The sequence below is a fragment of the Miscanthus floridulus genome, chromosome 17 (genome assembly GCF_019320115.1).
Source record: "Miscanthus floridulus cultivar M001 chromosome 17, ASM1932011v1, whole genome shotgun sequence".
Classification (NCBI taxonomy): Eukaryota; Viridiplantae; Streptophyta; class Magnoliopsida; order Poales; family Poaceae; genus Miscanthus; species Miscanthus floridulus.
Window position 1 is genome coordinate 98957107 of NC_089596.1, and position 24229 is coordinate 98981335.

The 24229-nt window shown below is 46.0% G+C and overlaps 2 protein-coding genes across 2 annotated transcripts; one reads left to right on the top strand and one right to left on the bottom strand.

The window, feature by feature from the left end:
* The first annotated feature begins 6662 nt into the window (after positions 1 to 6662).
* LOC136516069 (uncharacterized) lies at positions 6663 to 7394 on the top strand. Its single transcript, XM_066509472.1, has 3 exons — positions 6663 to 6833; positions 6908 to 7213; positions 7308 to 7394. The coding sequence occupies exons 1-3, from the start codon at positions 6663 to 6665 to the stop codon at positions 7392 to 7394; spliced, it is 564 nt and encodes a 187-aa protein (XP_066365569.1).
* Positions 7395 to 20511: 13117 nt separating this feature from the next.
* On the bottom strand, positions 20512 to 22657 carry LOC136519126 (protein SPEAR3-like). Its single transcript, XM_066512779.1, has 5 exons — positions 22331 to 22657; positions 22078 to 22197; positions 21305 to 21369; positions 21052 to 21139; positions 20512 to 20813 (listed from the first exon to the last, which is right to left on the bottom strand). Exons 1-5 carry the CDS (start codon positions 22562 to 22564, stop codon positions 20718 to 20720), a joined length of 603 nt encoding a protein of 200 aa, XP_066368876.1. The 5' UTR covers positions 22565 to 22657; the 3' UTR covers positions 20512 to 20717.
* Positions 22658 to 24229: the final 1572 nt, after the last annotated feature.

Genomic DNA, 24229 nt, shown 5'->3' on the forward strand with positions numbered 1-24229 from the left:
CACTGTGTTTAGCAGTCCCGATGGCATACGTCAGTTCATCCTTCTCTCTATTGGGCCTAAACGCACCAATAGCTTTAGCTTGTAGAGCATAAGAAAATCTTTGTGTTGCTCTTTCGAGTTTTGGTCCATGAACCAGCTTCCCGGTCTCTAGGTCCAGTCTTCCCCCATGAGCGAAAAACCAATTCTTCGCACGTTTGGGCCAATTGAGTGATTTTGGTGTGATACCCTTGGCAAGAATGTCTGCTTCTATTTTTCCCACTTGGGAATGGCAGTCGCGTAGCCACCTGATCCCATGCCATGGTGGTATACCTTCTATCGAGCATTCTCTTGGTTCCTTCTCACCCGTTCCTCACCCTCTTCTGATGTCTTGTACTGTACAAAATCATTCCAGTAGTGCCTCAACTTTGCGAGCGGGCCCCTAGTATTGAAATTGGGCGTTAGGTTCTTCTTGACGTATTTCATGTATAGGAATTTCTTCCAAGTCTAGAATTGTGTGGCCATCTTCTTCATAGCCTACTTTCGAACTAGCTCCTTTAATTCATCATCGTTGATATCATCATAATCATCCGCTTGCAACATGAAATGTTGAAGGATATCATCCTAAATTAAATTCTTATCAAGATCAGAGACAAAACTAACATGAGACTCATTGATCTTTTGCTTTCATTCACGGGCACTGATCGGAAGTCTATCCCTTACAAGGTACCCATAGTGTTGCACGAATTTCCTTGCATGTGGACCAAGTGGTTCGCCTGTCTCGATATTGAATTCCGATATTATGTAGCGCCCCTCCAATGGCTTTTTCGGGCCTCGAATATTTTTGCTTTTCGCCGTTGTGGTCGTCGATCCAGAGGGCTACGTATAAAAAAAGAATAAATAAATATCATGTGTACACATAATAGATGATAGATATTCAAATATATATATATATATATAATAATCAAATATATATATAAATATATATACCTCGCCAGTATTTTCTTGCTTATTTTTAAGAGCCAGGTATTGACTCCCGTCATCTACATCCTGCTGGTCACCATCGGCAAATTGAGTGCCGATGTTGATAATATCCATCATTTCTTCATCCATGTTGTCTCTCGGAGCAGCCATCTAGCTTTTACAAAACTAGATATATCTATAAAAAAATAAAAACCATATATCTATAAAATGGATCGAGTCATGTGCTTAAAACTAATTAAATAACTACACTCGAAATTCAAGTCTCCAAAGCATAATTTTGATTTCTTATTTTCTAGAAATATTTATTGGCAAGTGATATATATAACAAATTTATATATATAACAATATAAATTTAAAACTCTCTAATATGTATAACAAATATATATATAACAATATAAATTTATAACTCTCTAATATATATGTATAACAAATTTATATATATAAAAATATAAATTTATAACTCTAATATATATGTATAACAAATTTAGCTATATAACAATATAAATTTATAACTCTCTAATATAGATGTATAACAAATTTATATATATAAAAATACAAATTTATAACTCTCTAATATATATATATATAACAAAATTATATATATAACAATACAAATTTATAACTCTCTAATATATATATATAACAAATTTATATATATCAATACACAGTACATTGGGGCCGGTGGCGCGTGGGGTGGCCGGCGTTGGGGTTCCAGTCGAGGCCGTGCACCTCCCGCGCGTGCTCGTAGAGGAGGCGCATGGGGTTCTACGGCGGCGGGAGCCGCGCGGCGTCGAAGAGGCACACGGAACCATCCCCGGAGGCGGCGGCGCAGAGGGAGTCATGGGACTCGGACCACGCGCAGTCAAAGAGCACGTCGGAGGTCGGGAAGGAGAAGATCAGCGCCGGGTCCGGCGGCGGCGAGGTCAAGGACGATGAGGTGGCCACGGGCGACGGTGACAAGGGTGGCGGCGGCGGCAGTGGCGATGGGCGACGAAGACTAAGAGTGAGGAGGAAGAAGAAACGACCGCCTTATATAGGGGAGGGACCTTTAGTCCCGGCTCCTATAAACGCCCGGGACGAAAAGACCTTTAGTCCTGGCTGGTAATACCAGCCGGGAATAAAGGTAACCTTTAGTCCCGGCTGGTATTACGAGCCGGGACTAAAGGTGTATTTTGGCGGGCCACAAAAAATGCAGCGCACCTTTAGTCCCGGGTGGTAGATCTACCCGGGACTAAAGTTGGGCTGCAGTTTCACTTCCCGCCCATTTCAAGCTCCATTTGTTTTTTTATATATTTCTTTCTATAAAATGTTAAAGTATTGTTAATTGCACAGTAAATTAAATACAAGGCATAAAATTGTTTTAAAAGAATATGGATTTACTTTTGCTTTATTACACACAGGAAAATTGTGTGACCTAAAGTTTTATTGCACACAGAAAAACAACAACGATCCAATCAATGAACCATGGAGTGTCCTTATCATTTAGCTGGATGCTTAGGTCTTTGTTCACTGTGGAGGGTGGAATTCGATCATCCTTTTCATAATCTTCTGATATGTCTGACTTGTCTTTAATTCCGACGATGTTTCTTTTCCCTAAAAAAACTATGTGGCGCTTTGGCTCATTGATTGGGTCGTTGTTGTTTTTCCCTCTCTTCAGTTTTGTAGACATGTCCTTGACATAGAACACCTGATTCACATCCTTGGCAAGGATGAACGGTTCATCTTTGTACCTAATATTGTTGAGGTCCACGGTTGTCATTCCATACTAGTTGTCGACTGCTACCCCACCTCTAGTCGCCTTTATCCATTGGCACTTGAATGAAGGTACCTTAAAAGTAGGTGCATAGTTTAGTTCCCATATCTCCTCTATGCGGCCATAATATGTTTGCTTATTTCCATTAGGGTCGGTGGCATCTATGCGGACACCACTGTTTTGGTTGGTGCTCCTTTTATCTTGGGCTACTTTGTAAAATGTATTCCCATTTATCTCGTACCCTTTGTATGTGAGGATATGCCACGATGGCTGCCTAGCCAACAAATATAGTTGCTCATCAATACTCTCATCACCCTGACATTCTTTTTGCAACCAGTCACTGAAAGTTTCCATGTGCTGACACATAATCCAAGCTTCAGACTTCCCTGGAAACTCGGATCGGAGCAACTCTTTATGTGTCTCGATATATGGATCCACCAAGGAGGAGTTTTGCAGAACTGTGTAGTGTGCTTTATTAAAATAATTATCCTACGTACCAATATATGGTTTCTTCCCTAGTGTCCTATCGATAGAATATCATCGGCAGTCCTCCAAGGGGTATCCCATGAAGGTAAATTGATCGGCAGAGGAGCGGGAGATCAAGAACAAGAAGGCACCAGAGACACACGAGTTAGATAGGCTTAGGCTATCAGTATGACGTAATACCCTACTCTTGTGGTCTGTTGGTTTGTACTAGCTATCGTATTATATTGCGTGTGTTTGGAGGGGGTCCCTGCCCGCCTTATATAGTCAGAGGAGCAGGATTACAAGTTAGTTAGATCTGAGAGATAACCGGAAAGTAATAACTGATTACAAAAATATTGGGATCATACATATCCTAACAGATCTCGTAGTATCTTCAGGATATCTTCCTGGTGTCTTGTGGGTGGCGCCGAGCAGAGTCATGCCCCACAAGGCTTCATCTTGTGGGCTAGGCCACCCCTGGGGGCATAGCCCATGTGGTCTGTCGTGGGTATCCGGGGTCGTACCCCCCACAGCTAGTCCCCGAGCGCCTTGTACCCATTGTGCAATGCCGTCTTGAGCTCGTCCGAGCAGGTGCAGATAAAGCCGAGCAGTCAAACTCATGGTCCAACCACTGTGATGAGTTGTCGAGCAGCGTGAATCATCGCCGAGCAGCATGAACCATCACCGAGCAGTATGAGCCGTCGCTGAATAGTGTGAACCGTCGCCGAGCAGCGTGACCTATCGCCGAGCAGTGTGACCCAAGTACGGCTTGCCATAAGGGTGTAAGGAGCTCAAGTTCTGAATCGAAAATTCCTTCGCAGTGGACCAAGTGTGCCCACTTAGTCCCCGAGCCTGACAGTAGATGATGTAGTCATGTGGTGTCAGGGTTAGAAAATAGAAGAAACATAGAAATCTAGTCAAACAGGCAGCCAGTCCTTGGGCGTGACCCAAAAAGAGACAAAGCACATTCACCGCGAGGTGAAGTGTGCCCACTTAGTCCACGAGCCTGACAGTAGGTGATGTAGTCACGTGGTGCCAGGGTCAGAAACAAAAAATTAGTCAAAAAACCAGCCGAGCATACAGCCAGTCCCCGAGCTGCCAGCGGTGATATCAGAGAAATCAAACCATGGAGAAAAAACCAGAGTAATGGTTGTATAGTGTCGGTACTGAGCCTCAATAAATGGCAGAGAAGTCGGTAATTATTCAGCGAGTGGCAACTGACAGCGGCGATAAATGGGTGACGTGAGCTGCGGTTGCGTAAAAGCCCATGTTACGGCCCACCTTACTGTAGTGGAGGACTCAGAGAGGCGCCAATCGTGGGAACGGTTTCCCAAAAACCCTCGAATGCGAAGAGGTGGGGAAACTACATTATAACTACGCCGCCGCACCCTACGCTTCCACCTTTGCCACTTTGTCTTCCTTCAAAGCTCTCACATTTCTAGATTTGCATCCACAGTAGCCTCCGCCGCCAAACCCTAATCGAATCTGAGGGATGGTGCTGAAGAAAGGAAGCGCCAAGTCGAAGAAGACGAGCCCGAAGAAAGCAGGAACCGAAGCCTGGCGTGACGAAGAGTGGGTGCCATCGCGTACGGGAGAAACGGAGCTGAACAATTGGTGGAAGCCAGCGTTCTTCCTAATCGTGCCACCGCCAGATGGCGGCCAGCCCTTGGTGAGCCCTTCCCAACACCTCATACCGATGAAGAGGTGGTATTCAAAGATTACTTCTGGCGTGGGTTTGGATTTCCTGTTCAGCCATTTCTTAGGGATTTGATGGAGCTTTGGGTGGTCAGTTTGTGCAATCTCCACCCAAATACCACTTTACACATCTCTATCTTCATCCATTTCTATGAAGCATACCTTGGAATCCTCCCCCACTTCAACCTCTTTCGCTACCTATTCTGGCTGAAGAAGAGAGACGGAGGTGGTTCCAAGGTGGTCGGCGGAGTGTACCTTTAGCTGTGCAACGGAATGGGGGGGGAGTACCTTACTGTGCCACTCAACACATCACTAAAAAATTGGAACACCGGGTGGTTTTACATGAGGCAGAGTCATCCGGCCATCCGTAGTGATACCGATCACGTTCCGAAAAACCAGAGGAGCTGGTCAGAGATGCCAAGAAGCACTGATATGGAACAAGTAAAAGAGCTCCATAGCATAATTCAGGGTGTGAAGAGCAATGGTGGATTGGTAGCATTGAGCTTCATAGCTCACCGCGTTCAACCTTGCAAGGAGAGAGCCCACCCCTCCTTTGAATTCAAGGGAGAAACCGACAGTACCCGGGAGAGGCCAGAGATGCTGTCGAGAGATGTTGTGGAGGAGCGGGCTACAGAGCTATTCGCTCCATTTGCCCCATTCAAGATGTTGGGGTATTCAAAACCCATTAATTGCAGGAATCTGCCACCTCAGGTAAACATCTCAAGTTCACATTTGTACTTCTTTGTATCTTTCGCCGAATCCAACCATGGTACCTAATTCACCTATGTGAAGATCCATTCATAGAAGAGGGTGGTCTACTTCTTGGGCGTGCCGAGGGGTGAATGGCCGAAAGGGGTGGACGCTCGGCCACCGCCACAGCCCACAGAAGAGGTGGTGAGCATCTCATCGGAGAGTCCATCCCCAGTTTCAGAGAAAATCTAGGGGAAGAGGGCAGCGGAAGATGAACCAGCTCGGAAGAAAAGAAAGACGACGAGTGCCGCTTCCCGCAAACTAGGCGGCATCTCGCTTGGCGATGATCATACCACTCGACCGCGGAGGACCGCGGTGTTCGACTGGTCTGATGATGACGAAATTTCAGCAGCTAGTCTGCCGAGCACAACAGAGCCCCCGAACAATGCTGGCATGGAAGATCGATCTAGGGGAGACAAGGAAACCCCTGAGCAGCGAACGAGGGATGTTCCTACACAGTAGACAATGGAAGTCCCGGTAGTGCAAATGATCAGAGTCCTCGAGCAATAAGGGGAGGTGAACCCAGAGCGGCATGCAGAGAGGAGGTATGTTGTGGAGGAGCAGGAACTGTCCTCCTAGAACACTGGAGTTGAAAACGTTGCTGTGCCTAGGGGTTCGGGCAGTCACCGCCGGTTCAAGAAATTGAACCGGCAGACCAAGCCATAAGCATCTTTGTCTTTAAGTACCTCTGTGGTTTCTTTAGTTCCTTGGCTACTGACGAGCTGATCTGACATAGTGCAACACCGAGGCCTGAACCCATGGTGGGGGCAATGCTGGATGCTCCTGTCCCGGAATGACCACACACCCGGTAGTCGGAGGAACCATTAGCGCAAACAACAGACGCCTCGGCGATGATGGCCGAAGTGACGGCGAGAACCATCGAGCCTTTGGGAGCAGAAGTTATAGTTGCCCACGATGCCCTAGAGCCCAAGGAAGCAAATTCGATGACGGTGGAGGAGCAACTGGTACCGCCTAAGCATTGCTAGGGGTGGTCGGACCCGCTGTCCTTCCGTAGAGCCCCCTGACGGTACCTCAAACCATGGTGGAAAAGGACAAGGTGGAGGAGATCGAATGCGCCGAACCTCAACTGCAATCCATCCGGATTATCCACAAACGTGGCGACGAGGTGATGGTTATCGAGGAGGAAAACACCACCAGGGAGATGAAGAGGTTAAAACCCGCCATCACCAGAGTAATGAACCAAATCGAGGTGAGTACTGCAACTGGAAAGCTTGTACATGTTATTGGAGATCGAAGGTCATCATTAGTGTTGTACATCTACAGGGGACAACCCAAACTACCGAGCATCGGCATCAACTAATAAAGAGGATGGAGCCCCTCGCCGAGGAGAACAAGAAACTCAGGGAGGCGATGAACCTTTCAGAGAAGAACATCCAGAGAGCCCAGCATGAGCGAGACCTTGCAGAGTCCAACTCGCGAGACCTGGAACATCAAAGGGGAGTCTTGTCCAAAAAGTTGGCGGCTACATCCGAGCAGTTGCAGAAAAAATCCGAGCAACTGGCCACTGTGTTCGAGCAACTGAAAAAAGCCTCCGAGCAGTTGGACAAGAAATGTGAACAGCTCAAAAGTGTATCTGAGCAAAAATCTAGTATGCTATATCAGCGAATGTACTTTGTAATTGCTGAAAAGTTGTACTTTGGTGATAACTGTTTTGCTTTCAAAGTTAGATGCGGAGCTCGGCCAGCTGCGCCAGACCGTCAAGCAAATCCGACAGGAGAAAGCGAAAGGAATAAACTGGCCGAGGAGCTGAAAGGTGAATACCTCCTGGTCGGAATTACTATTGAAGTAGTTTTCTGGTATGATGGAACATTATAATGTTTGCAGGCTATCATCATAAAGTCAAGGCGTAGTTCGACGTGCTGGTGCAGGAGGCCAAGACTCAAAAGGAGAACGTCAATGCTGTAGTTGCCGCAATTAAGCCAGTGCTTGACTGTGTCGACCTAGACACAGCTATTTAGCCCAACGGTAGACGGCAACGCTTGGACACCATCATCCAGAGGTGCAAGGTAGCGTGGGAGAACTTTAAGAGCTTCAACCATGACGCCATCATGACCGTCACTACTCATGTCCTTGCGGTGGTTCGGTCTCATTACCCAACCCTCGTCTTTCAGTCGATAGGGGGTGGTTTCGCCGAAGGACTGAGCGATGCAGAGACCCAACAGCTGGAGGACAAAGTGGAAGATGCAGCGAAGAAACTAGCCGGCGATATAGACCTGTTTGGCGAGACTGACGGCAATGTCGGAGCATAATGATTTGCTTGGCAAACATCATCTGTAATTTCTGAACAATGTAGTTAGAACATGCGAAGGCGTAAAAAACACTTATGTATACAATAAATATTATAAGGTGCATGTGTATGCTGTTAGATAGTAGTTCGGCAAAAAAAAATTTATAGTTTTAACCACGTAGTGTAAGTAGAGTCCGAGCAGTTGGCTCGCTATTGACTCATATGGCCTCGGCTAGCTCGTAGTCCATGGCGTCGAGCGCCGAGCCCATGCACGCATAAGAGGAACAGGCGTGACCAAGGAACCGCAGCCGACCACCCATAACGTAGGGCACAAAACCCGTAGCACGTGTAGGGAGAGATCAAAAACTGGGTCTTCTCCATAGAGAAAAGAACGAGACGTGTGCTGCACAGCGGTTATCAAGAGAACTTGGAGATATAGGGAATATATGCAGCGTCCGAGCAATTTATTCTATGCTAAACTCTCGGCCTTGGCTAACCCATAGTCCATAACATCGAGCGCGGAGCCCGTAGACGTGTAGGATGAACAGGCGTGACCAAGGAACCATAGCTGACCACCCATAATGGATAGTGTGGAGCCCATAGCACGTGTAGGGAGAGATCGGAGACTGGGTCTTCTCCGAAGAGAACAGAAAAGAAAGTATGTTGCTCGCCGATCAGCGAAATATCTTGGAGACTTGGAGAAAAGTGTTCGGCGATTTGGAGAAAAAACGTGGCGAAATTCATTGGCGATTTAGAGGAGTCATGTTCGGTGATTTTGGAGAAAACATGTTTGGTGATTTTGGAGAAAAGGTGTTCGGCAATTTGTAGAAAACATATTCGGCGATTTTAGAGAAAACGTGTTCGGCGATTTGGAGAAAACGTGTTCGGCGATTTGGAGAAACGTGGTCGGCGCAGTTATGGCGATTACATATTGGAGTTCGTTATGAAGTAGCATAGAGCTCGGCGACCGCGAGTGGATGTTAAACCATAATAGAGACAAAATGGAGACAAGTTATGGAGACCAAAACTTTACTCAATATAAAAGTGGAGAGTACATATCTAGAGTGTTTCAAGGATAGAAACGTATAAGGTGTTTGATGTGCCACGAGTTGGGAACATCGACTCCTTCTAAGTCACCTAGGCGATAAGACCTTGGTCAGGTAACCTCTTTGACGACATAAGGCCCTTCCCAAGGGGAAGAGAGCTTGTGCATCCCTTCAGTTTTTTATTTTCTGCGGAGAACGAGATCGCCGACAGCAAATGAACGACCTTTGATGTTTTGATTGTAGTACCTATGCAAGCCTTCTAGATATTTAGTTGTGCGGATGCAGGTGATTAGGCATTCTTCCTCGGCCCTATTGACATCCTCTGACCGAATAGTTGCGGCTTGCTCTTCATCATAGTTTTCCACCCTAGGTGCTCGGAAGGCAATGTCTGTTGGTAGTATGGCTTCTGAGCCATAGACCAAAGAAGTATGGAGTCACGCCGATGCTATGACTAGCTTGAGTACGTAGTCCCCAAACTACAGCTGGAAGCTCCTTGAGCCATCTGCTCGGGTGCTTTCTTCTTTCTGATACAGTCACTTTTTGAGGGCATCTAGGATCATGTCGTTCGCCCGTTCAACCTGGCCGTTGGCTCTTGGATGGGCAATGGAGACATATTTGATGGAGATGCAACGGTCTTCACAGAAGTCCTAGAAGTGATGGCCAGTAAATGTAGTTCTGAGATTGGTGATGATGCTGTTCGGTAGACCAAATCTGTGGATGATATCTTCGAAGAGCTCGACTGCTTTCTTTGCAGTAGCCGAGACGAGCAGTTTATATTCAATCCACTTGGAGAACTTGTCGATGGCGACATATACGTACCGGAAACCACCTGGTGTTGGTTTGAAAGGCTCGATCATGTCCAGTCCCCAGCATGCAAAGGGCCAGGAAGTTGGGATGGTTTGCAGCTCATGCGTCGGCACGTGTATTTGCTTAATGAAGAATTGGCATCCTTCACAACATCGAACGAGGTCTTCTACATCAGTGACAGCTATGGGCCAATAAAAACTAGCTCGGAAAGCCTTGCCAACCAGTGTTCTTGAGGCCACATGGTTGCCGCAGGAACCAGAGTGAATTTCGAGAAGTAGCTTTACTCCCTCCTCTTGGGTGATGCATTTCTGCAGTATCCCTTCCTTGGCACTTTTCCTCATCAAGTTGTTGTCCACCAGCACGTAAAGCTTGCTTCGATGAACTAGGCATTTAGTTTCAGTCTTGTCGGCGGGTACCTCGACGCTAGTGAGGTACTTGATGAATTGTTCCCTCCAATCGGCGGCCGACGAAGGTCCTATAAGCACTAGTTGCTCGGTAGGGGGAACTTCCTGAACTTCCTTATCTTCTTTGATGAATGGCACCAAGAGATCCTAAATGAAGACCCCCGGTAGGATCACGGCGTGAGAAGAGCCCAACTTGGATAAGTGATCGGCGAGCTGATTTTGATCGCGTACCACATGGTGATACTTGAAGCCGTAGAATTTTCCTTCAAGCTTCCTGATTTTGGCGCAATATGTGTCCATCTTCTCGCTGGAGCGTGACTAGTCTTTGTTAAGTTGGTTAATGACCAGTGCAGAATTGCCGTACACCATGAGGCGTTTGACGCCGAGCTCGATGGCTATACGGAGTCCATGGAGACATGCTTCATAGTCGGCGGTGTTGTTGGAGGCCGGAAAGTGTATCCGGAGAATGTATCGGAGCTTATCCTTGGTCGGCATAATGAACATAATGCCCGCTCCAACACCATTGATGTTAAGGGCGCTGCCGAGGTACATCACCTAATGCTTGGGGCAAGTGGCAGCGATAGGCTCTTGGATCTCTATCCACTCAGCGATGAAATCAGCGAGCGCCTATGACTTGATGGTAGGCCTGCTTCTAAATTCGATGGAGTAAGTACCGAGCTCAACGGCCCACTCGATGATGCGGCCGTTGGCCTCCTTGTTGCAGAGAATGTCCCCTAGAGGGAACTCAGTGACTACGTCGACCTTGTAATAGTCGAAGTAGTGTCAGAGCTTGCGCATTGTAATCAGGATTGCATATAACAGCTTCTATACCTAAGGATAACAAGTTTTGGGCTCATTAAGTACCTCGCTTATGAAGTACACCAGACGTTGCACCTTGTAGGCGTGCCTGACTTCCTCACGTTCGACGACAATAGCTGTGCTGACAACGCGGGAAGTGGCGACGATGTAGATCAATAGAGTTTCATTTGGTCATGGCACTGTCATGATCGGAGGCTTTATTAAGAACAACTTGAGTTGCTCGAAAGCTATGTCTGCCTCCTCTGACCAGGAGAAGCGCTCGGAGGCCTTGAGGAGCTTAAAGAAAGGTAGCCCTTTTTTGCCGAGGCGTGATATGAAGCAGCTTAAGGCGGCCATGCAGCCTGTAAGCTTCTGTATATCCTTGACACATGTTAGTCGTTTTGTGTTGGTGATGGTGGAGACCTTGTCAGGGTTAGGTTCAATGCCTCAAGCACTGATAATGTAGCCCAGCAGTATACTGGATGGAACTCCAAAGATGCACTTTGAAGGGTTCAACTTCCATCGGTATTTGTTCAAGTTGGTGAAAGTTTCCTCAAGGTCGATGATAAGATTATCGGTGGCCTTTGTCTTGATGACCACATCATCGATGTAGGCTTTGACATTGTGGCCGATCTGTTGGTCGAGGCATGTCTGGATGGCCCTTTGATAGGTTGCTCCGGAGTTCTTGAGTCCGAAGGACATAGTGTGTAGCAGTAAGCACCGAAGGGCGTGATGAATGATGTCTTGATCTGATCTTCTTCCTTTAGGGAAATCTGGTGATAGCCGAAGTAACAGTCAAGGAAGGAGAGTAGTTCGTAGCTAGCGATGGAGTCTACAACCTCGTCTATCCGAGGCAGGCCGAAGGGGTCTTTAGGGCAATGTTTGTTAAGATCAGTATAATCAACACACATTCTCCATTCTTTATTCTTTTTTTGAATGAGAACAGGGTTTGCTAACCAATCTGGATGATACACTTCTTTTATGAATCCGGCAGCTAAGAGCCATTTTATTTCTACCCTAATAGCCTCCTTCTTGTCTGGCGCGAATCGGCGGAGTTTCTGCTTGATCGGTTTGGCGATCGGTAAGACATTCAAGGAGTGCTCGATCTTCTCCCGTGGTACCCCCGGCATCTCTATAGGTTTCCAAGCAAACACATCGGCGTTGGTACATAGGAAGGAGACGAGTGCGCTTTCCTATTTGGGGTCAAGGTGAGCCCCAATCTTCATGGTCTTGGAGGGATCATTGAGGCTGAGGCTGACCTCCTTGATTTCCTTTGACTTGGTGGAGGCTCGGGGAGGCTCCAGCTCTGGGATCTCCATATCTTTGGAGGGCACTATCTTGGCTTCGGTGACCATGCTAGCCATCTGGATGAAGAGGTTGGTAGCTTCGGCGAGGGCGAGACTCTTTGTCTCACAAGCGTAGGCGATGGTGAGGTTGGCTCGTAGGGCCAAGACTCCAGTAGGTGAAGGCATCTTCAGCACCAGATAGGCATAGTGTGGCATGGCCATGAACTTGGCTAGAGCTAGCCAACCAAGTATGGCGTGGTAGGTGGTGTCGAAGTCAGTGACGTAGAAGTTGATATGTTCAACGTGGTAGTTGCTTGCCGTGCCAAACTGAACTGGTAGGGTAATCTCTCCAAGCGGTTTGGAGGCCCTACCTGGCACCACACCCCAAAAGGTGGAGTCAGAAGGTGTGAGATCTGACAAACCGAGGCCCAGCTCTTTTAGGGCTCCGGCGAAGAGGAGATTCAGAGCGCTCCCACCGTCAACGAGCACTTTTCTGAAGAGCACCTTTTGTATGGTTGCATCAAGGACGAGGGGAAAATGCCCTATGTAGGGAATATCCACCCACTGGCCGGCCCTACTGAAGGTGATGGGGACCTCGAACCATGGGCGATAGATGGGGTTAGCGGTGGCGTCTTCTGTAGTGACAGAGAGCACCCGCCGTGCGGCGAGCTTCTGCTCTCTTCTGCTCTCAGTGGAGGCGAGGCCCCCGAAGATGGTGGTGACCACCTTATCGGGGTCCTGAAAGGCATTGTTGTTGCCCCCAGGTGGTCAGCGACCTCTAGCTCCATCGTTGGCGTCGTTGTCGAGCCTTTTGTCCTAGAACTCCTTAGCCAAACCAATGCAGTCCTTCATCTTGTGTTTGGTGTTCTTGTGAAGAGGGCATGAGCCGTCGAGGATCTTTTGGTACTGTTCATCATAGTTGCACTTAGCGCGAGGTTGACCGACGGTGGCGATGATGTGGTCTGGCCGGTGGCGGTGATTTTGGCCCGGCCTGTGTCCTCTTGTCCGATCACGGCCGCTGTCGTGGTGGTAGCTGCGGTCGTTGGGGCGGTGGTCGATGTGGTGCCGGTCGTCGGGGCGGTCGTCATAGCAGTGAGATGGGCAATGAGTGCCTACATCCTCGTTGAAGCGTACCTTGGCTTCCTCGGCGTCGGCGTACTGGTTAGCCATAGTGATCATCTCGCCGATACCTGTGGGTGGCTTACGGTTGAATTTGGAGCGAAGTTCGCAATGGTGGAGTCCTCGGATAAAGGCGGTGATGACCTCAGCTTCCGTGATTTTGAGAATAGAGTTCCTCATCTTAGAGAAACGTCGGATGTAGCTACGGAGGAGCTCGGATGGCTTTTGGTTGATGCGGCTGAGATCATGCTTGGTGCTGGGTCGAGTACACATGGCCATATAGTTATCGGTGAAGACTTTCTTCAGCTCTTCCTAGGATCCGATGGAGTCCGGCGCAAGGCTGGTAAACCAGCTCATGGCAGGTGGCGTGAGCATGATGGGGAGATAATTTGCCATGACACTGGTGTCTCCTCCGGCGGTGCGGACAGCAATGGCGTAAGCCTGCAGCCACTGTGTCGGGTTCATTCTTCCTTCGTAGGGCTCAACCCCAGTGATCTTAAAACCACGGGGCCACCGAAGTGTTCGGAGTGCCCTTGTGAAAGCTGGAGGCCCCTCAGGGTTGTCGACACCATCGTCTATGGCATTGCGGTCAGGGATAGGCTCAAGGGCTAAGTCCGAGTTATCGTACTCCTGCTCGTACTCCTGGCGGCGACGCACTTCATCTTCATGGCGACCGAAGCGACGTTGCTCGATATGCCGTCACGCATCCCGGAGGTTGCTGAGGTGCACTCGAGCATCCTGTTCAACCTTCTGGTCATGTTGGTGATGGTGTTCGGCGCGATGGCCCCCGGCTCCCCCCTAGAGAGGTAGCGACTGGTCAGCGAAACAACTTTGACTGGGGCGGCGATTGGATCTTGGCGCAGCTGATCGGTGAATCATGCTTGTAGAGCACAAAGGTCTCTGATCCTCGTGAATCTCATTGATCTGACAGTGAGCCACTTTAAGCATGGTGGCGATCTTGGTGAGCTCGGGCATTTGAGGGAAATGAGTGAGCTCATTGGCGGTTACTGCTAGATTGGCGCTTGGAGTCTTGAAGATGTCGTGGCCATCAACGCGGAGAAATTCTTTGTCGAGGTCGTGATGAAGCGGGAGCGGTCTTCCTTGAGAATCAAGTCGATTATTCCAAGCAGCCTCGGCCCTCGCAATGGCTAGCTCGTTTTCTCGGCGCTGCGTGCGGTTGATGTTCTGGTTCTCCCGAGCAACGCGCTCCTTGGTTTCGCCGTTCCGAGGAGGGCTGTCGATGCTAACGTTGAAGATTGCACCACCCTGAAAGGGTGGAAGGAGGAGTTGCTCAGAGAAGGTTTCGGCAAGGGTCTCCATAGAGCCCTGAGACTCAGAGCCCGGAGTTTCTTCCAAGATGGTCTAGAGGGGCACCCCGGGGCCCCGGCCTAAGTGTAGCATGTTGATGGCTGGCAGAAGTTGGACGGTGACCTGGTCGGCGAGTGGATGGGCGCATTCCACCTGGTCGGCGAGTTCGCCCCTCAGGGTGTGTTGGTAAGCGGCGGCGGCGTTGGTGAACCTGAAGGGTAGGGCCATAACCCCTATAGTTTCTCGAGTAGCCTTCAATAGATCTAGATTGGAGGGTGGTCAGCGCTAAACCAGAGTGTCTAGAGCCGATTCAGCGATGGAGAGACAATCAGCGAGCTTCAGTCTAACCCGATCGATGGATTCGATCAGATCATCGTTGTTGATCTGCCTCCTCTGGTAGCGAGGAAGTGGGTAGCGAGTTGTTACTGAAGGAGACCTCAGAATCGACTCTGAGATCAGATCTGCAGTTGCAGGTGCGGGGGTGGTCGACGCAGAACCGATCTGCACCGACTCGAGGAGCTCTCCGACTCCGTCAGTGTTGATGACCCACGATATGGATCCGACCGTGAAGATCTAGCTAGGCTGCGGAAGGGACGAAGAGCCTACAAAAAAAGCTATCTTATTCGATAAGGAAACAGCACGCACACCCCTACCTGGCGTGCCAACTGTTGACAGAATATCATCGGTAGTCCTCCGAGGGGTATCCCATGAAGGTAGATTGATCAGCAGAGGAGCGTAAGATCAAGAACAAGAAGGCAACAGAGACACACGAGTTAGACAGGTTTAGGCCGTCAGTATGATGTAATACCCTACTCCTATGGTCTGTTGGTTTGTATTAGCTATCGTATGATATTGCGTGTGTTTAGAGGGGGTCCCTGCCCGCCTTATATAGCCCGAGGAGTAGGGTTACAAGTCGGTTAGATCTGAGAGATAACCGGAAAGTAATAACTGATTATAGGAATATTGGGATCACACATATCCTAACAGATCTCGTAGTATCTTCAGGATATCTTCCTGGTGTCTCGCGGGTGGCGCCGAGCAGAGTCATGCTCCGCAAGGCTTTATCTTGTGGGCTAGGCCACCCCTAGGGGCGCAGCTCATGTGGTCTGCCGTGGGTATCTGGGGTCGTACCCCCCACATGTCCCCTTTCCACTTAGTCTCCCCTCGTGTCACGATTCAGGAACACCAATCGGGTCAAGGTCGGGAATAAAGTCAACACAAAACTCAAGGACCTCCTCTGTTCCATAGCCCATGGCGATGCTTCCTTCTAGGCGAGCACGGTTGTGAACATATTTCTTTAGGACTCCCATGAACCTCTCAAAGGGGAACATGTTGTGCAGGAACATAGGACCGAGAATGCTAATCTCCTTGACCAGGTGAACTAGGAGGTGTGTCATGATATTAAAGAAGGAAGGAGGGAACACTAACTCAAAGCTGACAAGACATTGAACCACATCATTCTGTAGTTTAGCTAGATCCATTGGATCAATTGTCTTCTGAGAAATTGCATTAAGGAATGCACATAGCTTCACGGTGGCTAGACGTACATTTGGAGGTAGAATTCCTCTTAATGCAACTGGAAGCAATTGCGTCATGAGCACGTGGCAGTCATGGGACTTTAAGTTTAGGAATTTCTTCTCTGGCACATTTATTATACCCTTTATATTCGAGGAGAATCCAGATGGTACCTTGATGCTTGCTAGGCATTTAAACATGCTTTCCTTCTCTTCTTTGCTAAGAGTGTAGCTGGTAGGACTTAAGTAATAGCGTCCATCATCTGTCTTCTCTGGATGCAGGTTGTCTCATTCTTTCAAACATCGTAGGTCCTATCGTGCTTCAAGTGTGTCCTTAGGCTTCCCATACACACCCATGAAGCCTAGCAGGTTCACACAAAGATTCTTCATCAGGTGCATCACGTCGATTGCGCTACGGACCTCTAGGACTTGCTAATAGGGTAGCTCCCAAAATATGGACTTCTTCTTCCACATGGGTGCGTGACCGTCGGCGTCGTTCGGAACAGGTTCACTGCCATGTGCCTTTCCAAATACTACTTTCACATCCTTGACCATATTGAGTACATCCTCACCATTTCGGTTGCCCGACTTGGTCTGGTGATCTGCCTTACCTTTAAAATGCTTGCCTTTCTTTCTTAGGGGGTGATTCACAGGAAGAAATCAACGATGGCCAAGGTACATGACCTTTCGACATTTTTTCAAGAATATACCTTTAATGTCATTGAAACAGTGCGTGCATGCATTATATCCCTTGTTTGATTGTCCTGAAAGATTACTTAGAGCAGGCCAATCATTGATTGTTACGAACAACAATGCTCGCAGGTCAAAGTGCTCCTATTTATGCTCATCCCACACACGTACACCTGGTCTGTTTCACAAAAGTAGAAGTTCTTCAACTAGTGGCCTCAGGTACACATTGATGTCGTTGCCAAGTTGCCTTGGGCCTTGGATGAGCACTGGCATTATAATAAACTTACACTTCATGCATAACCAGGGAGGAAGGTTGTAGATACATAGAGTAATAGGCCAAGTGCTATGACTACTGCTCTGCTCCCCGAAAGGATTCATACCATCAGTACTTAAAGAAAACCTTAAGTTTCTTGCGTCATTTGCAAACTCTGGGAATTCTCTATCGATTGCTCTCCACTGGGACCCATCAGCAGGGTGTCTCAACATATTGTCTACCTTATGGTCTTCTTTGTGCCATCGCAACAACTTTGCATGGTCTTTGTTTCTGAACAGACGTTTCAAGCGTGGTATTATAGGAGCATACCATATAATCTTGGCAGGGATTTTCTTCGTGGTACGTTCACCCTCAACATCACCAGGGTCATCTCGCCTGATCTTATACCGCGATGCATGATATACCGGGCATGCATCTAACTTCTCATACTCCTCGCCATGGTAGAGGATGCAGTCATTAGGACATGCATGTATCTTCTGGATTTCTAATCCCAAAGGGCAGACTACCTATTTTGCTTCGTACGTAGTGGCGGGCAATTCGTTATCCTTCGGAAGCATCTTCTTTTGGATTTTCAGTAACTCCCCAAATCTCTTGTCAGATACATCATTCTTTGCCTTCCATTGCAACAATTCTAGTGTGGTACCCAACTTTTTCTACCCCGCATCACAAGTTGGGTATAGCAATTTCTTGTGATCCTCTAGCATGCGCTCGAACTTGATCTTCTCCTTTTCACTTTTGCATTCTCTTTGTGCGTCACGAATGGCCTGACCAAGATCATCAGCGGGCTCATCTTCTGCCCCTACCTCTTCTTTAGCTTTCCCCATTGCAATATCATTGAAGGCACCATATTTAGCAATAATGTCATCATCGTCCCATTGTTCTTCTTCACCTTCTTCCATTACAACCCCGGTTTCTCCATGCTTCGTACAGCAAATATAGTTTGGCATGAAACCCTACTTCAACAAGTGTGAATGAAGACTCCTTGAGCTAGCATATTCCTTCAAATTCTTACATATGGCACATGGACAGCACATGAAACCATCGCGTTTGTTTGCCTCGGCCACACGTAAGAAAGAATACATGCCCTCAATGAACTCTTGGGAGCGGCGATCAGCATTGTACATCCAATGCCGGCTCATCTGCATTACATGACATACATACCATATTAAAACCTAGAACATAATTAGTTAATTATACGACATGCATGCCACCGTACAAGGTATTAATTTATGAAAGTCTCGCTATAATGTAGACAATCCCAACTACCACTAAAAAACTAAAGCTAAAATGCACTTCAGCAGCATAAGGATTTCGCGACCAATCCCAACTAAAACAGACAGATCATGCGTTTGTTCAACATCTATGGGCTTCTTCCGCAGGATCACTGCCTCATCATCCGCCGTAGTCGCCTGTGCAAGAGAGTTTTGCACGTGTTCAACATACTCTTCCTCCTAGTACCAGCCTGAACATCAAGTGCCATCCCACTAAAATTAAAACGAAAAATTAGAACTTTAATCACAATCATCATGAAAATAAGTATAAATTAACCATAATCATCAAATGCAATAAAATAACTCACATTGCGATCCGAACACTTGTAGAAGATACGGCCCTTGTTGGGACACTCCTTCCTCATCTGGTACTCCATCACAATCTTCTCCTCACACTTACCGCATGCAATGAGAGGGAGGTCCAGCCTCAGTCACTTTGGAACCCGATGAGAGACCGAGGACCCGGAAGCAGTTGTCATCTACTCTCTATACTCATTTTTAATATAATATAAATTTCTCATTTTATAAACAAATAAAATTAAAAAAAACTCTAAAATTCTCTATATCTCTAAACCATGAAGTGTGCTATGCATGCTAGAAATGAAAGCTGAATACTAGTTTTGAATAACTACTTTAACCTTCCTTCATCCAAATATGCAAACTTTAAAGTGATTTTGAGCTTAAATGGCTTGCAAATAAAAAAATTCCACCATAAAAAATCACATATATCTAGTCCACAAAATGAGATATGCTACTGATGAAACATGAGAGTATAAAGTTGGTAACCTTTAGAACCGAAGAATCGATGGAGGAATCGAAGAAATCTTGTGATTACCGGCGATGAGGAAGAAGAGAGGCCGGTGATGAAACAAGAACACTGACCTCGAAGTGGCTCGGGCTCGGAGAGAAAGAAGGGGTATATAGAAGGGGATCTTTAGTCCCGGTTGGAGACAGCAACCGGGACTAAAGGTCTATTTCTAGTCCTGGACAGAGCCTCCATCCGGGAGTAGACTTTTACTCCCGGTTGGAGGGACCAACCGGGAGTAAAAGTTAACCTTTAGTCCCGGTTGGTAGCTCCAACCGGGACTAAAGGTCCCCTGCAGCAAAAACCTGCCGCAGTAGCCGTTGGACAGGGACCTTTAGTCATGGTTGAAGTTACCAACCGGAACTAAATGTTTCTCTAGTCCCAGGCGCGAAAAATACCGGGACTAAAGCTAAATTTCGAGGTGGATGAAAAATCGTTTCTCTAGTGGTATACACAGTTGCACACACATAAATTTGAATGCATGCAAACCTTGTACACAGCCGTAACTGACATGGATGCAGACTGTGTTTGCTGAAAATGTGCATATGCATGCAAAATTTTCATTGTGCCGAACAAATATGTGGTACAGTGAGACGACACCATGGAACATTCATCAACATCATCTATCGTTCTCGCTAGCAACTGTCTTCATCTAATTCTCTTATATATCCTGAACATTCTGAAATATAGTATATAGCGCATGCCCAGATATACATACACACACACACACACACACACACACACATATATATATATATATATATATATATATATATATATATATATATATATATATATATATATATATAATATATATATATATATATATATATATATATATATATATATATATATATATATATGGAGAGTATATTTAGTAGCCAGCTACAAAATAAGTTATTTTGTAGCCATCTCTATTTACGATAATTTTATATACTAATTTACGATAATGTCAATACATATTTACGATAGTTGGGTTACTATAACACATAAGGATATTTACTTTATAGTAAATCACTTAGTAAGGAGTTAGTATAATCTCATAAATTAACATAGTAATTATCGTAACTCAAAGTGGCTACAGAATAAATTATTTTATAGCCAGTTACAGAGTAGTAGTTCTCTATATATATATATATATATATATTCTTTTCTGAATTGAGCAATGCTGATTGAATGCTGTATCTCATATGCATGCATGCTTGCAGCATCACGGTGAGAAGAACCAGTAATTCTATGCTATATACCAAAAGTTACACAATAATATTGTACAAAATAACTAGGTAGCCAGCATCACACCAAATAAATCCAGCTGGTACTTGATTGTTCAGTAAGTCAATTACACATCATCACACTGTGACTCAAAGAATTTGCACATGTGTGTACCCTCTTTTTCTTATATATATGATCCATGATATGCATGCATTTTACACACAAGACTGCAAGCCCTTTAGTTCTTGTGGCACCAACAATCAGGTATATATATAGCTTAACTGAGAGGTACGGTAGAGGGCCAGCTTATCATCATAGCTTGAGCTCAAGATCTACCTCTTGATCATCTAAGTTCGACGAGTCTGCCGTTTGATTTAGATCGTACGGTCTGTTCAAGCAAATTGATTCCTGCAGAAATGAAGTGTGGCAACATTGCAACATGAGCTTCAATAAGTTATCGACGAGACTGAAACCACATACACATATATTTTTTATTATTTCAGACATATTGCATCCATTTTAGAGCCCTGACTTTAAAAGCTATGTATTTAGACATAGTATATATTTAGATGCATAGCAGAAGCTATGTATATATCTAAACAAATCAGAACACCTTATAATTTAGAACATAGGGGTAAATAAGTACCTGAGGATTGAAGAGAGGCAAGGTGGCATTGCTCGGATGAGAATAATGTGCTTCTGAACCATAGATAGCGCCATGGTAATTTGGTGACCTGAAGGTAATAAGGGAGATGCATGCTCACATGTTACTGCAGTATATATATCATCTGTGTGTTTGGCAAGGTCCTTTATTTGATACATGATCACAAGTGCAAGTGAACATGCATGCATGAATCCTTGACTATATATAGCGCCTTGTACATGTGTACGCACCGTACCTGATGATGGGATTGGTTTGAAATTCACCATATCTCATGTCTCCAGATCTCTCTACATATGCCATCTACGTACAGCAGACACATAATTGAGGTTAGGTCGCACCAGCAGCAGCAGCTGTAAGATATGCAGGCATGCAGCTGGCTAAGCCATCACGTGCATGGGAGAATAAAATCTTCTGATCTGCACTGATACTCTCTTGTTCATCTTTTAGCGTTAGGCTCAATTATTATGCATTCTTTGCTCATCTTTGATCTATCATTCCATGGCCTAAAAGTAATATATATATGGTGCATTCTTGATTTAGTAGTACACCAGTAATTGCAAAAGCACCGCAAATTAAATGTACTAAAAAAAGTGCAGCAATACCAAATTGTTTGGCTAGCTTTTCTGATTTTATTTCAGTCTGCTGGTGCACTATATATATTAATTAACAAGTGAATTAGGAACACAAAAACGCATGTTTATTTGCCTCTACTAATCACTGAATAGGATGTCTAAATTAATATCTAGAAGACATAACTTAATTACACTTCTACCTTAATTACAATGATGCATAAATCTTTTCCGTATTCGAGAAAAAAATCTAGAAGATATAGCTCGAAAATAGCAACAACTTTCTCGGGAAAAAAGAAAATAGCAACTACATATAGAGAGCTAACTTTTTTTAGAGTTTTTATAGACAACTAATTTGCGTGATCTCTGATAGTAAATAGCAGTATACACCTGCTGAACTATATACTATTTGTGAAGCAATGGCATTTGCGATGCGTACCGCAAGATGATGAGTCGGACGGTGAATCGGGTTGGAGGACGATGAAACACCGATGTTGGCAGCATAGAAGGCGGAGGAGGATGGAGACGAAGGTAGCGAGTGAGACAGCCGCGAGTCTTCCTGCTCGATCGATCCATCAATCAATCAATTACAAATAGAATCATCACAGCAAATCAGGAACTCCAGACCTAGCTAATAGCCATGGCTATTGCAGATCGAAGAACCAAATTATGGCCAAACGAACGGTAATTACCAAGTTGAAGCTACCAGTTCTGTGGATCGGAGGCGGGTGACCAAGAGGGCGGTGCAAGTACTCGGCCATCTCGCTCTGTATCCTGATCTTCTCCAGCTGCGCCACGCCGAGCCCTCTCTGCGGCTGCCTCGGCTTGTCGGAGCCGCTGCCGCCGCCGCCGCCTCTCTTGCCCTTCCTGGACCTCCCCCTTCCCCATTCCATGCTGTCCCCGGACCCGGAATTGCTTGCACTCATGGATCCCGGCTGGCCGGCCCCTTGGTAGCCACACACACACGTCTCTCTAGACCTAGAACTAGAAGAAGACGACCAAGAAATAGGAGCAATGCAAGCTAGCTACAAAAGAGAGGAGGAGAGACGATGGATGGTGTAAAGAAGCCTCTTAAAAGTGAAAGGGAGAGATCCCCCTACACGCGCAATACCACCCATTAATTAAATGGAGACAGCCGATTTCCTCCATTTTTTTTCGGATTTGTTAGTTTAATCCGTGTAGTGGCAATGTGGGCTCACACTGCTAGCTAGCCTAGATAGAGAGAGAGTCAGCCATGTGCAGCACGACTAATAAAATAAAAAGGAGAAATAAACCAACTTAATTTGCATTGGCTCCTTGATTTTGATAGGTTCGCAGACGATCTTGGGGCATCTTTGTCAGCAAATTTAAATGAAATGAAACACTGATACTGTAATTCACATCCTCCTCAAATTTACGTTATTGAACTGCTGGAGTATAGAACAGAATCGGAAGAAGGTGCAATTGCATGCATTAAATTTAAAGATAAGTTGTCTGTTAATGTAGTTGCATCCACCTTTCAATAACGATTCCTAGCTAGCTGCCTTTCAATAATGAATGCTTCTGTTGGCCGGTGAGTGAACTGAAAGGGTCTGTGATCTTGGATTCTTGATGTGTCAAGAAAGTAGCCCAGTGGATTCGATTCGTGGTTGAAATGATAGTTTGGGGCTTTGGGCTTTATTTCACCATAACATCAGGTGACTGGTGACGCTTTCTTTTTTATTTGTTCATTCTCACCAACAAAACAACTTTATATATATATATATATGAAGGGCGGGCCTGGTGCAAGCGGTAGAGTCTTACCGCCTGTGACCGGAAGATCCCGGGTTCGAGTCATGGTCTCCTCGCATTGCACAGGCGAGGATAAGGCTTGCCACTGACATCCTTCCCCAGACCCCGCACAGAGCGGGAGCTCTCTGCACTGGGTACGCCCCTTTATATATATATATATATATATATATATATATATATATATATATATATATATATATTATGCAGCTGAGTGAAAATTTGATGAGATACAATATATAATAACTGAACTAATAATAACAAAAGGTAACAACGATGATATGGAATAAATGAATGATCAGACAAGTGGAGAGACATTTATATATATTCTCAAAAATAAAATAAAAAACACAACTGGACCGAGACTGAGAGACAGGGGACAGAATTGTAATGCCTGCCAAATCAAATCAAAAGACGCGATTAAAGTAGCAAAGTGGATACGCGCATGTTCCCTCAAAAAAAAAAGTGGATACGCGCATGGTGGATTAGTTTGGGGGGATATATAGTACTATGGCAACATGTACGATTATCTAAAAGAGATTCTCATTTAGTAATGTGTGTAGGGGAGGGAGATGGGGAGCAAATCTTCTGGGCGATCTCGGGAATCAGAAGCTTCGCTGGTTGCCTGCATGGATCAGACTCAATCTTCTGGGCGATCTCGGGAATCAGAAGCTTCGCTGGTTGCCTGCATGGATCAGACTCATCAGCTGCTGGCTGCTGATCTCTCGATCGGACAGGACATGCATGGTGTGTGTGTGCTGTGGGTGGGATATCACAGATTAGGTGGAAAGGATCGTCCTTGATACAACACAAAGTCACAAACC

Coding starts and splice junctions, on each gene's coding strand:
- LOC136516069 (XM_066509472.1), top strand. CDS start 6,663: ATGGTGGAAAAGGACAAGGTGGAGGAGATCGAATGCGCCGAACCTCAA. Junction 6,834..6,907: donor GAGTAATGAACCAAATCGAG/GTGAGTACTGCA, acceptor GTACATCTACAG/GGGACAACCCAAACTACCGA. Junction 7,214..7,307: donor AATGTGAACAGCTCAAAAGT/GTATCTGAGCAA, acceptor TTGCTTTCAAAG/TTAGATGCGGAGCTCGGCCA.
- LOC136519126 (XM_066512779.1), bottom strand. CDS start 22,564: ATGAGTGCAAGCAATTCCGGGTCCGGGGACAGCATGGAATGGGGAAGG. Junction 21,370..22,077: donor GTCCGACTCATCATCTTGCG/GTACGCATCGCA, acceptor TGCTGTACGTAG/ATGGCATATGTAGAGAGATC. Junction 21,140..21,304: donor CAAACCAATCCCATCATCAG/GTACGGTGCGTA, acceptor TATTACCTTCAG/GTCACCAAATTACCATGGCG.